Genomic DNA, 14,055 nt, shown 5'->3' with positions numbered 1-14,055 from the left:
TTATAAAAGGCAACAGTTTTTGCATTCTATAACCACACATTTAAAAAATTATTGCCTATAGTTTTAAGAATAAACAACAGTTCTCATGTCAATCTATTGCAACAATTTTAAAATGTTGCCTATCATATTTTAATAAGCAGCAATTAAGAACTATTGTATAGATATAAAATAGAAAAAAATTAGAATTTCTCTCTATACTTGGTATTGGAACCTTGAATCTCAAGGGAGCCAAAAATCACTCTTACTACTTTTCCAAAGCTACTATCATGTCATTTGGTGCTAATTTTTGTGTGTATATATATATAGATAATTTTTAAGTAATTTTTTAATTTAAACAATTAATAATTTAAATAATCAATCTATTAATTATTTAATTAATAAAAGTATAACAAAAAATATTAAAAGTGTAAAAGTGAATGGTTTTTATGTATAAAAACACAATATGCAATTGTTATTAAATGTTCCAAAAAGAAACATTTAAAGGCAACAGTTTTCAATTATTGTGAAAAAGTCATTGTATAGGCAACAATTCTAGTATAGTCTATTTGAAAAATGAAGTTCAATAGTCTAAAAGTGTTGCCTATTCTATTTTAAGCAACATTTTTCAAATGTTGTCAAATATAAATTGCTTAAAGTAGTAATCAATTGCAACGCTTAAAAAATGTTGCTTATTTACACATTAGGCAACACTTTCAAAACTGTTGCAAAGCTAAATGTTGTTAGAAGACAAAAATGTTGTAGTGTTTGTTGAGTAGAGTTAATTTTTGGTCCACTAACTCGAATAGAGTTGATGGAAGTTGTGTAAGTTGTTTAAATCATTGATTGAAGGTTTTACACATTAATGATGGTTGTTGGGCATTTATGTCTGAAAATTTAGCATTATGATGAGTTTTGGAGGTTATTGGACAACATTAATAACTCTAAAGGAGTTAATGAAGTTAGTTTGGGTTGATGGAATTTAAGAAATTCAAAAAGATTGAATGCTAAAAATGAAAATTTTGGGGTATTTATAGAACTGAAATTTGAAGCTTGAGTTGTGTAAATGATTATGCTAATGAGTTTGGACAGGATTAATTATAGATTAATAGTCCGCGCACCTATTTGCCTGATAGTAAGCTTATAAGCATTAACTTGAGGAGTAAACCTTTAACCTTTCAAAAATTTGAGATAATTAGGGAAAAATTTGTTATGTGTAATTGTTTGTTAATTGATTTATAATTTTTAAAAATGAATTACTTGATATGGATGAATACTTTCCATAATTGTGTATATGTTCAAAACATGTTATGTTTGAATTTAATATATATGAAATATCACTATTATGTTTTAAAAGAAGAAGTTGATAAGTTGATAAGACAACTAAGTTGTTGTACTAGTTGTGTACAATATGAAAAGAAGGGAAGAATATGTTGTTGGGATATGAGAGTGAGAGTAAAGGTGATGTGTGTAAAGTGATAATATTTATAAGGCTCACAGATGAAAAATTTATTGTGTGAATTAAATGAGTTTGTATTTATATATGAGAATATGTTAAAAAAATGTGAGCATGAACTCATTGCATGAACTTTTGGCAGGGGCTCGTCTAGGAAGATGAGTAGTTAAATTCATATGGTATTATTTAGCTACCTTTCGATAGACGAAGGCTAGCCTTATTCCACTATTTATTGAGGGACTGTTTCATAGTTTGTCGAGAGACTTGAATCTAGCTATCTCTACTTGTTTGTCCAGGAGACTAGCTCAAGGTTTACGAAACCCTAGGAAGTTGAGAATGAAAAAAGTTATGGTCTGAGAGTGAGTATAGTGATCTTTCACTGGGGAACTCCTCACAATTGGTAAACTTAGGTAGTCCATTTACACAGATAAAGCCTTAATTGATTTATAGCCCACGGTTTCAGTCGAAGGAAATAAAGAGGAATCGATCATGCATTCTTATATGATGTGTCACATGGTCATTAAGTTTGTGGTAATTCATTATAGTTGATTGTGCCATTGTTACATGGTTGTTATTATTATGACAATGTGCAATGTTATGCTCATTCAGCCATTGTTACATAGTTGTTAGTGTTGTGGCAATGCATCTTGTGATATGATTTTGTGGAAATATTGAAAATAAGATGAATCTTGTAATTGTATGTGTCATCAATGATTAAATGTGTACGAGTATTCATCTTTCATATATGTTTAATTGTTAATTAGTATGCAATTACATAGGACAAACGTGCCTTAATTACTGAATGATTATACTCACTCCTATTTTTCAATATTTTATAAGCTCTAGATCAGGTGTGGAAAGGGAAAAGATTCTAGAGGCTTTGGAACTTTTGTATTCCTGTTATTAAGCCTCCCAAACTCATTTATTTTATATAAGTGATGGGATATTGCCAACTAGGAAAGGCATTTTGAACTACTTGCATTATAGTGATGTTTATGATTAAGGGATGTATTTTGGGCCCTCAAATATTGTAAATAAATTTGATTATTAATAACAAGGTCAAAATATAGTGCAAGTATAGGGAGGATCCTTATAGTTCCCATGCATGACCTCCCCCATTGTTTTTGATATTGAGGGGTTGAGGCTTGGAAATGAGTTCTTGTAGTTATTCTGTGTATATAGTGTGTTGCACAGGAAGTCCTAAGCCTATTGAGTATGGTGTAGATGATAAATATAGCTTTGGCACTTGTATGTGGGTTTTGGACACCTTTTGGTTAAGAAAAGAATGGTAAAAATATATTTAGGTGTCCAACTCCTTTGTTTGAAATCTTTTAGGAATAAAACCTATGTCAATAGCTAGGGTTTAAAAAAAACTTTCCTACACAAAAATTAAGACAAGTTCAAAGTTGCCTGAATTGTTGTCAAAATGATAATGAAAATGCTATCAAAACGTGCAACGCGCTGCAGAACATTGTGCCTGCACTATGCAAGGGAGCTATGCCGTAACACATCTCTCAATTTAGGGGAATAAAAGGATTTTCATCTATCTTTCATGGTTTTGAAAGTTATAAGAATATCATGCTTTCATATTTATATCTTAGTTTGATTTTAGTTTATAAAAGAATATTGTATATTCTTTTAAGTTGAAAACTTGGAATACCATCTTTATGTAAATATTACAAACTTGGTAACCTAATTGAATTAGTTTGATAATTACCACAATTTTGGAGTTAATGATGGATTATTAAGGGCAACCTTACATATGGTAAGTGCAATGAAGAGATTACATCTTAGAAGAATCTCTTCACACTTGTACTTCAATTTAAGTGGGATTCTTGCGGCCTATCGTTAGTTAACGAACGCAGTCTTTTAGAGCTCTATCCAATCTACACTTTTATGACCTCTCCGTTTCGGATCTCCAAGAATAATGGTGAAAGAGGCTTGTGAAATAAGGTCATTTAGTTCTAAAATGGAGAATGAACAGAAAAACACCAAAGAGAGGGCCAGGAAATATCCACATCTATGCAGCACTAAAAACTTTGTTTACTTTATACAGAGCAGAAAGGAGGCCAAATTACACGCCCGTATATTGTAGTACAGTGCCTAATAATGCAAAGTAAGGGTCAACAACAACATGGTCTTTCAACTTGGTTAGAAAAAAACCCATTTCTAAAATCATAAGATGAATGAGCAAAAACGATTTTGTTTTCATGCTTGTTTGATGAAGAAATAGAAAAACCACTATCCCTATGAGATGAACTATAAGATTGACCTTTAGTTGCACGAAGAGGTGGTAGAGTTGGCCTAAATCAACAGCATCGCCATGAGAGGAATAACCAAGATTATCTATCCAAAAAATTCACACATGTACGGGTAAGTCATCATGTAGGACATCCTCTTGAAGATCTTTAGAGGAGTAAACTGGTCGAGATCCATCTGAAGTTCAAAAGACTTTGTATAAAATATCAAAACAGAAACCACAAAAAGGAAAACTTTAGAAGATATTCCCCCAACTTATTTATAAGGCACATTTTAAAAAGTTCATTTAGTCTTATTTATAAGTGATAGCTTTTTAGGTAATATTTAAAAAATATTTTTAAAATTATCCTTCATGAGAGAAAAAAAAATTAACCTGACATTACTTTTTGAATTTTTTATATATGGGTATATTTGAAATTTTTATACTTTTTCATTCATTTTACTTTTTTGCATTGGTATGGTGAGGTTGGTAGGAATCACATAAAAAAGGGACCGGAGGGAGGAGTATAATGTAAAGGAAAAAATGAGAGGAACAATAGAAAAGAAAAGCCTGTTGAATGGAATGATGATAGAGGATTATATCCTCGTAAAAGGAGAGGAACAAAAGGACCTCAGAGATCGAAACTGCAAGGGAAAAGACAATGATAATTCCAGGAATATGAAACGGAAGAATGGAAATGAGAAAAATCTACCGCCCAAGAGGAAACGGATGAACACGAACTGGCTTCCTTAAAGAGCGAACGGAAGGGCCTCTGGGTGATGGAGAAGTTGAATAAACATGGAAATGTGGAGCAGACAACAGTTAATTATACTTTTGATTGACAGCGTTTGTCTTCAAAATTCCCTTCCCAATTCTTATCCTCTTCCTCATCTTTTCTTTTTCTAACCACAAGATTAACATTTTCAACAGTGCAGATTTGATTTTTTATAAAATATTTTTATTTTATTTGTACTATAATTTTAAACTATTCAAATTAAATCTTAGTAGATTGAATTTGGTTATTTATTTTTTGTAATTAATATTTTAATAATTATTTTATAAGAGATTAAATTTGAATCATCTAAATCCTGATCTCATAATTGGAAAAGGAAAAGAATGAGAAAAGAATGGGGAAAAAAGAGAGAGAATCCCCACCTCAATCATCTTAATTCGAAAAAATATCTGTGTGCAATCATCAGTCACAGTGGCTGTGATAGATGTGCATGTGTTGTCATGGGAGTTTCAAATCCCCTTATTTCTATGTATTCTTGCTTCAGGGTTTTATTTTCTAAGCTCAGAAATGTAAGTGATGAATTGTCTCAAAGGATTTAAGGATAATTATGAATGATTATATTGATTTTATTTAATTTAAAAATATTTAATAAATTAATTAAAATTGATAAGATATGGTTAATAAAAAATTGATAAGATATGATTTTTTAACTATTTAATGGGCAAGAAAAAAAAAAACACCTCCACTTCTTTGCAGCAGCCCCAATGGTGCAAATATGGAATATAATTATACGGCTAAAATAATTTCTTTCGTTCTTTAATGCAGGTTTCATTTTCATCCTTTAATTTTATTTAGTTTCTTTTTCATCCTCTAACTTTCAAAATACAATCAAGTTTCATTATTTCTCAAAAATTTTCTCAGGAAACAATCTAAAATACTACAAAGTATTATCAAATACTGATAGACTAATCCAACTTATTTTTTAACAAAAAAAAAAAGCACCGTAGTTTTTCCTTCTTACAAAAAACTTGAGTTGGATTTTTTAACGATATTATTGAAAACATTTAATAATATTTAATTTATTTTATCATGAGAATATTCAAAACCGAGATCGTGGTGATTAACTCTATGGAATCTATGAATATCACTGTTAAAATAGCACTTCTTTACTTACTACTTCTATAGATGTAGATTCAGGTCTAGTTTAGACATGAAGTATTTATTTTATTTGAATTGTTGAAATTTAAATCAAAATTTTAAATAAATTAATTCATTCATTAATTTTTAGTAGAGTAAGAATTTAGAGTCATTAATCTAAATTTTAATGACTTAAATGAAACAAATATTCAGCATCTATATTAAAGATATGGATCTAATCCAAATCCATGCTTCTATTCTCACTCCTCCAGTTTCTTGACTTTTTTAATATTGCTTTTAGGAACCACGCCCGCAACTACTTTGTTCTACAATTAAGTAAAAGGAAAATTATAACGAAGGACTTGAAGAAAATAATATTTATTGGAGAAGATTTTAAAAAATTGTAATTATTAAGAAGGACCAAATACTAAAATATAAATTTAAAAATGCTATACTGCTCCTAATAAAATCTCTTTCATTTTTTTCTAATCTTATCTCACATGCTGTACTTAATAGTTTAAAAAAAGAAAATACATTATTGTGTATTATAAAGCTATTTATATATATATTTTTTTTAAAACAAGGAGATGGAAAACACAGAAAACTAAAACAAAAGCTAAGTAGTGACAAAAAAATTCACAAGTTAATGATCCCATCTCCCTTAAAAATCTGTAAGTTCATTGATTGAAACAAGACATTCTTGATTAAAATGTAATAATTATTTAAAAGTAAATATTTTTTAATTATATTGATTTAATTATTTAGAAGTAAAGATTTTAAAATTATATTGATTCAATTATTTAGAATTAAATATTTTTTAATTATATTAATTTAATAAAATGTAATACCACTTTTTATTTTTTACCTGGAATTAAAACTGCACAACCATATTTTTAGAAGAGTGGTTTTACAACTTGTGCAATATCTCATTAATTTAAGATATATTAATATTGACAGACTCTATAATATTGATAGACTTTAAGACATCAGGCGTAATAGCAAGCATTTTCAAATGCCTTTCTTAGTTAGCAATATCCCATCAATTACATAAAATAAAGTTTGGGAGGTCTAATAGCAGGAATACAAAAGTTTCTAAGTTTTTAGAATCTTTTCCCTTTCCGCATCCGAGTTAGAGTTTATAAATAGTGAGAAAGAAGAGTGAGTAAAACCACTCAGTAATTAAGGTAGGTTTTGTCTTATATAATTCCATACTAATTGACAATTAAAACATATATGAAAGACAAATACTTGTACACATTTAATTCATTGATAACACATATACCATTACAAGATTCATCTTATTTTCAATATTTCCATGAAATTATATCACAAGATACATTACCACCATACTAACAACTATGTGACAATGACCCAATGAGCATAACATTGCACATTGCCATAATAACAACAACCATGTGACAATGGCATAATTAATATAACGACTTGCCACAAACTTAACAACTATATGATACATCATATAAGAATGCATGATCGATTTCTCTTTATTTTCATCAACTAAAACTATGAGCTATAAATCAATTAAGCTTCATCTGTGTGAATGTACTACCTAAGTTTATCAATTGTGAGGAGTGCCCGAGCCCAAAGATTACTACACTCACTCTCAGACCATAACTTTTCCCATTCTCAGATCCCTAGGGTTTCGTAAACTCTGAGCCAGTCTTCTCGACAACAGGGGAGATAGCTAAATTTGAATCCCTTGACTAATTATGGGAACAATCCTTCAACAACTAGTAGGATAGAGCTAGCCTTCGTTTATCGAAAGGTAGCCAAATAATACCATATGAATTTAACTACTCATCTCTTAGACATTCTACCCAAAAGTTCATGCAATGAGTTCATGCTCACATTTTTTTAACATATTCTCATATACAATACAAACTCATTTGATTCACACATAAATTTTTCATGCGTGAGCCTTATAAATATTATCACTTTACACACATCACCCTTTTTTTTTGTCAAATACGCACATCACTTTTATTCTCAATCTCATATCCAATAACATATTCTTCACTTCTTTTCATATATTGTACAAAACTGGGTATAACAACTCGTGTCTTATCAACTTATCAATTTCTTTTAAAACATGATGGTGATATTTCATATATATTAAATTCAAACATCACTTGTTTTACACATATACACAATTATGTCAAGTATTCATCTATGTTAAGTAATTTATTTTTAAAAATTATAAATTAATTAAAAAACAATACACATAATATATTTTTTTATTACCTAAATTTTTAAAAGGTCGAAGGTTTATTCCTCAAGTTAATACTTCCAATTACTTACTACCAAGCCAAATAGGTGCGCAGGCTATTAATCTATAATTAATTGTGTCTAAACTCATTAATACATCATTTACATTAATTCAAGCTTCAAATTTCAGTTCTATAAATATCCCAAAATTCTCTTTTAGCATTCAATCTTTTTAATTCTCAACTATCAATTCAAACTAACTTCATTAACTCTTTTAGAGTTATTAATGTTGTCCAACAACCTCCAAAACTCATCATAAATCTTAAATTTTCAGACATAAATGCCCAACAATTATCATTAATGTATAAAACCTTCCATTAATGGTTTAACAGCTCGCATGACTTCCATGAACTCACATAGCTTGGGTGTATAGAGACAGAAGATCCATCGTGTCATTTTCACCCCCGACTTGCCAACCTGTTCCATTGACTTTGACTCGATCTATGGTAAAACAATTGATGGACCCGGGCTTTTAATGAACTCATCAATTACAGCTTGCATTATTTTCTCTTCTTCCAAAATTATCCCGAGGCAAGCCAAAAAATTTGAAATAGAATTACATATATTAATAAAATTTAATAATGACACTTTGTGAATTTATTTTTTAAAACAAAAATATAAATTTTTAAAAATATCATTTATGTAATATAACATCAAAATCTAGAACTCAATAATTACAGAACAATCATTTCAGCTCTCTCTACTTCAAGGAAAATATTAAAAAATCATTAATAAAATTTATTTTATCAAATCATCCTATAGGTTACAACAATAAATTAATTACTGAGCATAAACTAAATATTTCATTCAAATATTTCAAATGAAACACAGGGACAGACCCCATGCACCAAATATGTCGTCTAGCGATCACTGGATAATGAAAAGTTTAGTTAGCTTGGACGAGAGTATAGCGAAAATTCAAGCTGACCTCATTAAGCAATAAGTTCAAACAAATGTGAGTCAATTTGAATTTTTTATTTTTTATTTTAGACTTTTTTTATCAGAGATTTTATTTTAGACTTATTCAGGCAAAGTTTGAACTTGAATAAATTTGGTCCAAATATTTAAATTCTTTTTTAATTAAAAAAATAAAATTAACATTATTATTTTAGCCTTTGCTTTGAACTCACAAGTCACGACACCTTCCCAAACTCTCAGTTCACACATTTCACATTTTTAAATAAACACAACAAATTATTAGAAAATGATAATAAAATTTTATCAAAATATATAATGATAATTATGTCTCTTGAAATATCATAATTTCTCTTATGTCCTTAGGTGCCTTTGTGACATTAATGATTTTTGAGTGATTTTTTATTTAATTTTGAGATTAATAAAAAAAAGTTATGATTGCTTAAATAAAAATTGTGATAGTTATTTTTAGAACCTAGACTTCAATGATAAAGAAAATTTTATATGAGAAGTTGTGGTTTTTTTATTCAATTTTACTATTCACAGAATCAAAGTTGTGATTGATTAAATAAAAGTTTGATTTAGATTGATTATTTTTAGAACTTGTTTATCATTATAAAGGGAAATTTCATGTGAGAAGTTATGATTTCTTATTTTAATTTTTTTAATTTATAGAACAAAAGTTGTGATTTTTAAACAAAAATTGTAATTGGGAAAATGAAGCTAGACTCATTATTTTTATTTTAAGTAAGGAGAAATTTAATCATTTAACATAAATTATTAATATTTGAAAGGTATCCCAGGACTTTAAAGGAATTATGAAATTTTAAGGAATTTAATTGTCATTTATATATTTTAATAACATTTTAGTATCATTTTCCCTAGATTATTTCATATACTGTCACTTTTACTCTTTAATACTTTGTTTTACATTAACATGGGTAGAAAAAGGTGTGTGTTATAGTGTTATGTTTGCTTAAAATTAAAGGGTCAAATGACAAATTAGCTCCTAAAATATAGGGTCAAAAGCATTTGAGTCTCTACACTTATTTTTAATACAATATTTCTTTCAACTTTTAAAAAAATGCAATTTAGCCCTTACCATAAAAAAAGAATTAATTTTGATAGTTAATTGACAAAAAAAAAACATAGAAGGACCCAAAAATTACAAAAAAGAAATAAAAAAAGGATAACAAAGGACCCAAAAATTTGTGACAAGGATCCAAACACATTAACCCTCATTTGATTGAGAAATAAAATTTGATTGATCATTTTTCATAATTTTGGAGTCATTTTCTATCATTTCTGATCAACTAATGATTAAAATAAATTTTTGTTATCAGTAAAAGCTAAATTACATCATTTTCAAAAGTAAATGAGAATATTATATTAAAAATAAGTTTAGGATCATACATACTTCTAAACCTATAATTTAAAAATTAATTTACACTTTCACTCAAAATTAAAACTGCTTAAAAAAGTGGGAAAATTTTAACAATTTCAGTATTTGGACCATTTCGAATACATCCAAAAACCCAGGGGCTAGGGTAATAGGATTTGACTATATTAGTTTATATATATATATATATATATATATATATCCAACTATTTCAAGGCCCACTTCAATTGAGCTCCCCGGCTAAAATTATTAACTCTAAAACCGAGACGACCCAAAGTCTTCTCGTATTTTAACAAATTAGGAGATTGTTGGTAAAAAAAAAAAAGATTAATTAATTTAGTTCCTATCTTTCACTATTTTTTTTAATTAATGATTAATGAAAGTTAATGTTCTCTAAAAAAAAAACAAAGGAAGAAATTGAAAGCTGCAGGGAAGCAGTCACGATAAAGTCCCAGCACACGTCTCTTGGTCAAGGGTTTCCATATCTTCAAGGCTTCCACATTAAAAATCCCAGAGGCGTCTCTTAAATGAGTCGAGTATCACGCCCAAGTAGTGTGAACCGGCACATTGATCATCAGAAAATTAATGATTCGCTTCATGAATTCTATTAAGGCCTTCCACTCCTTGTTCTTGTAGTCTTCTTGATTGCAGAGAACCAAAGGCCAGGTGCCAGACGTCTATTGTTCAGGCCCCAACTTATGCCCCAAACAGCACATACGAGGCGAATCTTGTCCGCTTACTCTCAAGCCTTTCCTCAAACGCCAATCGCAGGGATGGCTTTTACAACACCTCCGTCGGACAAAACAGCGGCACCGTCTACGGCCTCTTCCTCTGCCGTGGAGACGTTACCGTTCCGGCCTGTCAAGCATTGTGTTCCATGGCAAGCAAAGAAATCATGCGATGCCCCAATACTACACAAGCAGTGGCCTGGTACGACAAGTGCACGTTACGATACTCCAACGCATATTTCTTCTCACAGAGCAAGATGACCCCACGCGCATCCTGCATAACAAATCCAACGCAACTGACGCGACCAGCTTTATGCGGACTGGTGGTTGGCACCATGAATGCGGTGGCGAAAGAACGCGGCGTACGGTGGCGGAAACAAGAAATTTGCGACGAAAGAAGAAAACTACAGTGATTTTCAGACTCTATATACTCTGGCGCAGTGCACACGGATATATCTGGAGATGAATGTCATAAATGTCTGAGCAGAACAATCGGAGAGTACCCCAATTGCTGTTTTGGGAGGGTAGGGGCAATAGCACGCGCCCTCAGTTGCAAACGTAAGGTATGGAATTGTACCCCTTTTATAAACGTGCTTTCGCCGCTGCCTTCTCTTCATCATCCCCCAGAGTCCCCCAGAGTCCACTTCGAATGATAAGCAATCATGAGCATATCTTTATTTTACAATACATCCAGCAACAAGTGTGTGGGTGACTTGGATTTTTATTTGTTCAGATAAAACCAAGATTTCGGCTAGGACAATTATTGCCATAGCAGTTCCAGCAGCGGACTATCATATGCAAGTATCCCTGCTTTTTGTGCCTAAAATGGAGAGCAAGGAAGAATACTTCATTTCCTAAACAAACTGGTATGGGATCAGCTTTCATGTTTAGATACACGTGCAATTTTCATTTTACATGGAAGTAAGAAGGACCTTTGCTGAATGCATGATATCAGAAATTTTCGCATGAACTAACAGTTCTCAACGTTTGTACTTTAAATAGCTAGAGTAGTGCAAGAAAGTCTTGGGCAACTGATCAATTTTTGTGTTCGGTTATGCAGTTGATGAGATTTCAAGTGCAGAGCCACTACGTTTTGATTTGGCTTTACCATCAAATCAGCCACAAACGACTTCTCTCCTGACAATAAAGTAGGTCAAGGAGGATATGGTGAGGTATACAGGTATGCAAATCTATTTTCCTGATGGATGTCCCAATCACTCTCCAAATCATACAATGATTAATTAGGTTTTTGCTAATGGAGTTTAGTCGTTGTTATTTTATAAGCAGGGTATTTTACCTGGCGGACAAAGTTAGCTGTGAAGAGACTGTCAAGTAGTTCCAGACAAGGTGTACCAGAATTTAAGAATGAAGTAGAGTAGCTACAATGGCAAAACTTCGACACAGAAATCTTGTAAGGTTACAAGGGATTTGCTTGGATGAAGAAGAAAAAGATACTCGTATATGAATTTTTGCGCAACAAAAGCTTGGACAATTTTCTGTTTCGTAAGTTCTGTGGATTTTTTTTTTTTTTTTGCATTTAGGTACACATACGATCACCCGCCCATCATATAATCTTTATTAATAATTGGTTTGAACTTAAGTAGGGATGTGAATTAACCTTTTATATATTGTTTAAATTTTGCTTCTTATTAACCCTACAGGAACCGAAAACAAAGATAAATTGAATTGGTCACAGCGTTGCAAATTATTGAAGGCATTGCAAGGGGAATACTTTATTTTCATGAAGATTCTCAGCTCAAAATTATACATCGTGATCTTAAAGCTAGCAATGTGTTGTTGGATGAAGATTTGAATCCAAAAATATCTGACTTTGGTATAGCTAGAATTTTTGGAGTTGATCAAACTCAAGCTAGCACAAGTAGAGTTGTCGGGACCTAGTAAGTTACTCAAGTCAATATTTTCATATACTAGCTGTTTTGTTCATAATTTATAATGAACTAGAGAAGAGATTATTTGCCACATAATATGTATTGTGTGTTATTTTGTAGTGGCTACATGGCTCCAGAATATGCAATGCATGGTCATATTTCAGTAAAATCTGATATATATAGTTTTGGTGTCCTAATTCTAGAGATCATTAGTGGCAACAAGAATGCATCTTTCTATATATCAAGCCATGCTGAAGACTTGCTAAGCTATGTAAGTAGATTATCAAAGTAAATAAACTAAAATGGTAGTTACAAAGATCAAAATCTTTGAAAAAAAAATTAATTATATACGAATGGATCTGCAGGCCTGGAAACTCTGGAGGGAAGGGGCGCCATTAGAATTGCTGGATCTTAGTCTAACAAGTTCTTGTTCAAGGAATGAAGTCATGAGATGCATTCATATAAGCTTGTTGTGTATTCAGGAAAATCCAGCTCTAAGACCTGCAATCCAATCTATTTTGGTGATGCTAAGTAGTCATTCCGTCACCTTGTCAGATCCTCAAGAGCCAGCTGCATCTTTTGTAGATCGCCATAGAACAGATTTAAACAATCTTGCAATTTTTGAGAATACTTCGGATCGTTCTGCAAGTAAATATATGCAACGGTCTGTGAATGAAGATGCAATTACTGACTTGCATCCTCGTTAGTACCTTTGTTCAGTTAAATACTCAAATTAGCATTATTGCGTCAAATGGGTGTAGACGTGTAGTATCAAAAATTAAAACACGCCATTTGTGTATTTCTCTTTAAAGGAGGATTATGGAATACTTTACAGGTCAAGTGCAAGCTTAAGGACAGAATTGCCTTTCCAATTTTAAACAATTATCTAGCTCTTATGTAAGAGTCACCTTGTTATTTCACAAGTGTCACGTTGACAAGTCTGTCAACTGATTTATCATCAGTAAGATGTTAAGAGATTGAGCTGTGAGGATATCTTTCGTTGTTAAGTTATTATATTATATAATATTTCGCGACCTATTCTATTATCTTTATATATCCCAAAATTTGGAAGATATAGTTTGAGGAGAATAATTAATAGCCAACCAAATGGGAATTAGTACATTACTGTTACAACATAAATCTATATAACAACTATAAAACTTGCGAAAAGCGACAGGAATAGTATGTGGTATGGAAAATGACATGAAAACATGAAAGCTACAAAGAAAAGAAAAAGAGGTGGTTTCAACTTCTACAATACAATGTCCAACCATGTCATGTCATGACTTTGTCTACGCCC

At 30.9% G+C, this 14,055-nt stretch overlaps 1 protein-coding gene across 1 annotated transcript; it reads left to right on the top strand.

The window, feature by feature from the left end:
- The first annotated feature begins 12,030 nt into the window (after positions 1–12,030).
- Positions 12,031–13,656, top strand: LOC129286105 (cysteine-rich receptor-like protein kinase 10). The gene is given in 8 exon segments (XM_054922129.1): positions 12,031–12,046; positions 12,154–12,239; positions 12,242–12,313; positions 12,315–12,369; positions 12,528–12,563; positions 12,566–12,764; positions 12,876–13,026; positions 13,121–13,656. Coding segments are annotated over 8 exon segments (957 nt in total). The 3' UTR covers positions 13,463–13,656.
- Positions 13,657–14,055: the final 399 nt, after the last annotated feature.

Source organism: Prosopis cineraria, unplaced genomic scaffold (assembly GCF_029017545.1).
Source record: "Prosopis cineraria cultivar Desert tree isolate PC_DT_omini unplaced genomic scaffold, ASM2901754v1 PC11, whole genome shotgun sequence".
Taxonomy (NCBI): Eukaryota; Viridiplantae; Streptophyta; class Magnoliopsida; order Fabales; family Fabaceae; genus Prosopis; species Prosopis cineraria.
Note: the sequence above shows the minus strand (reverse complement) of the source record. Positions and strands in the feature narration are given on the sequence as shown.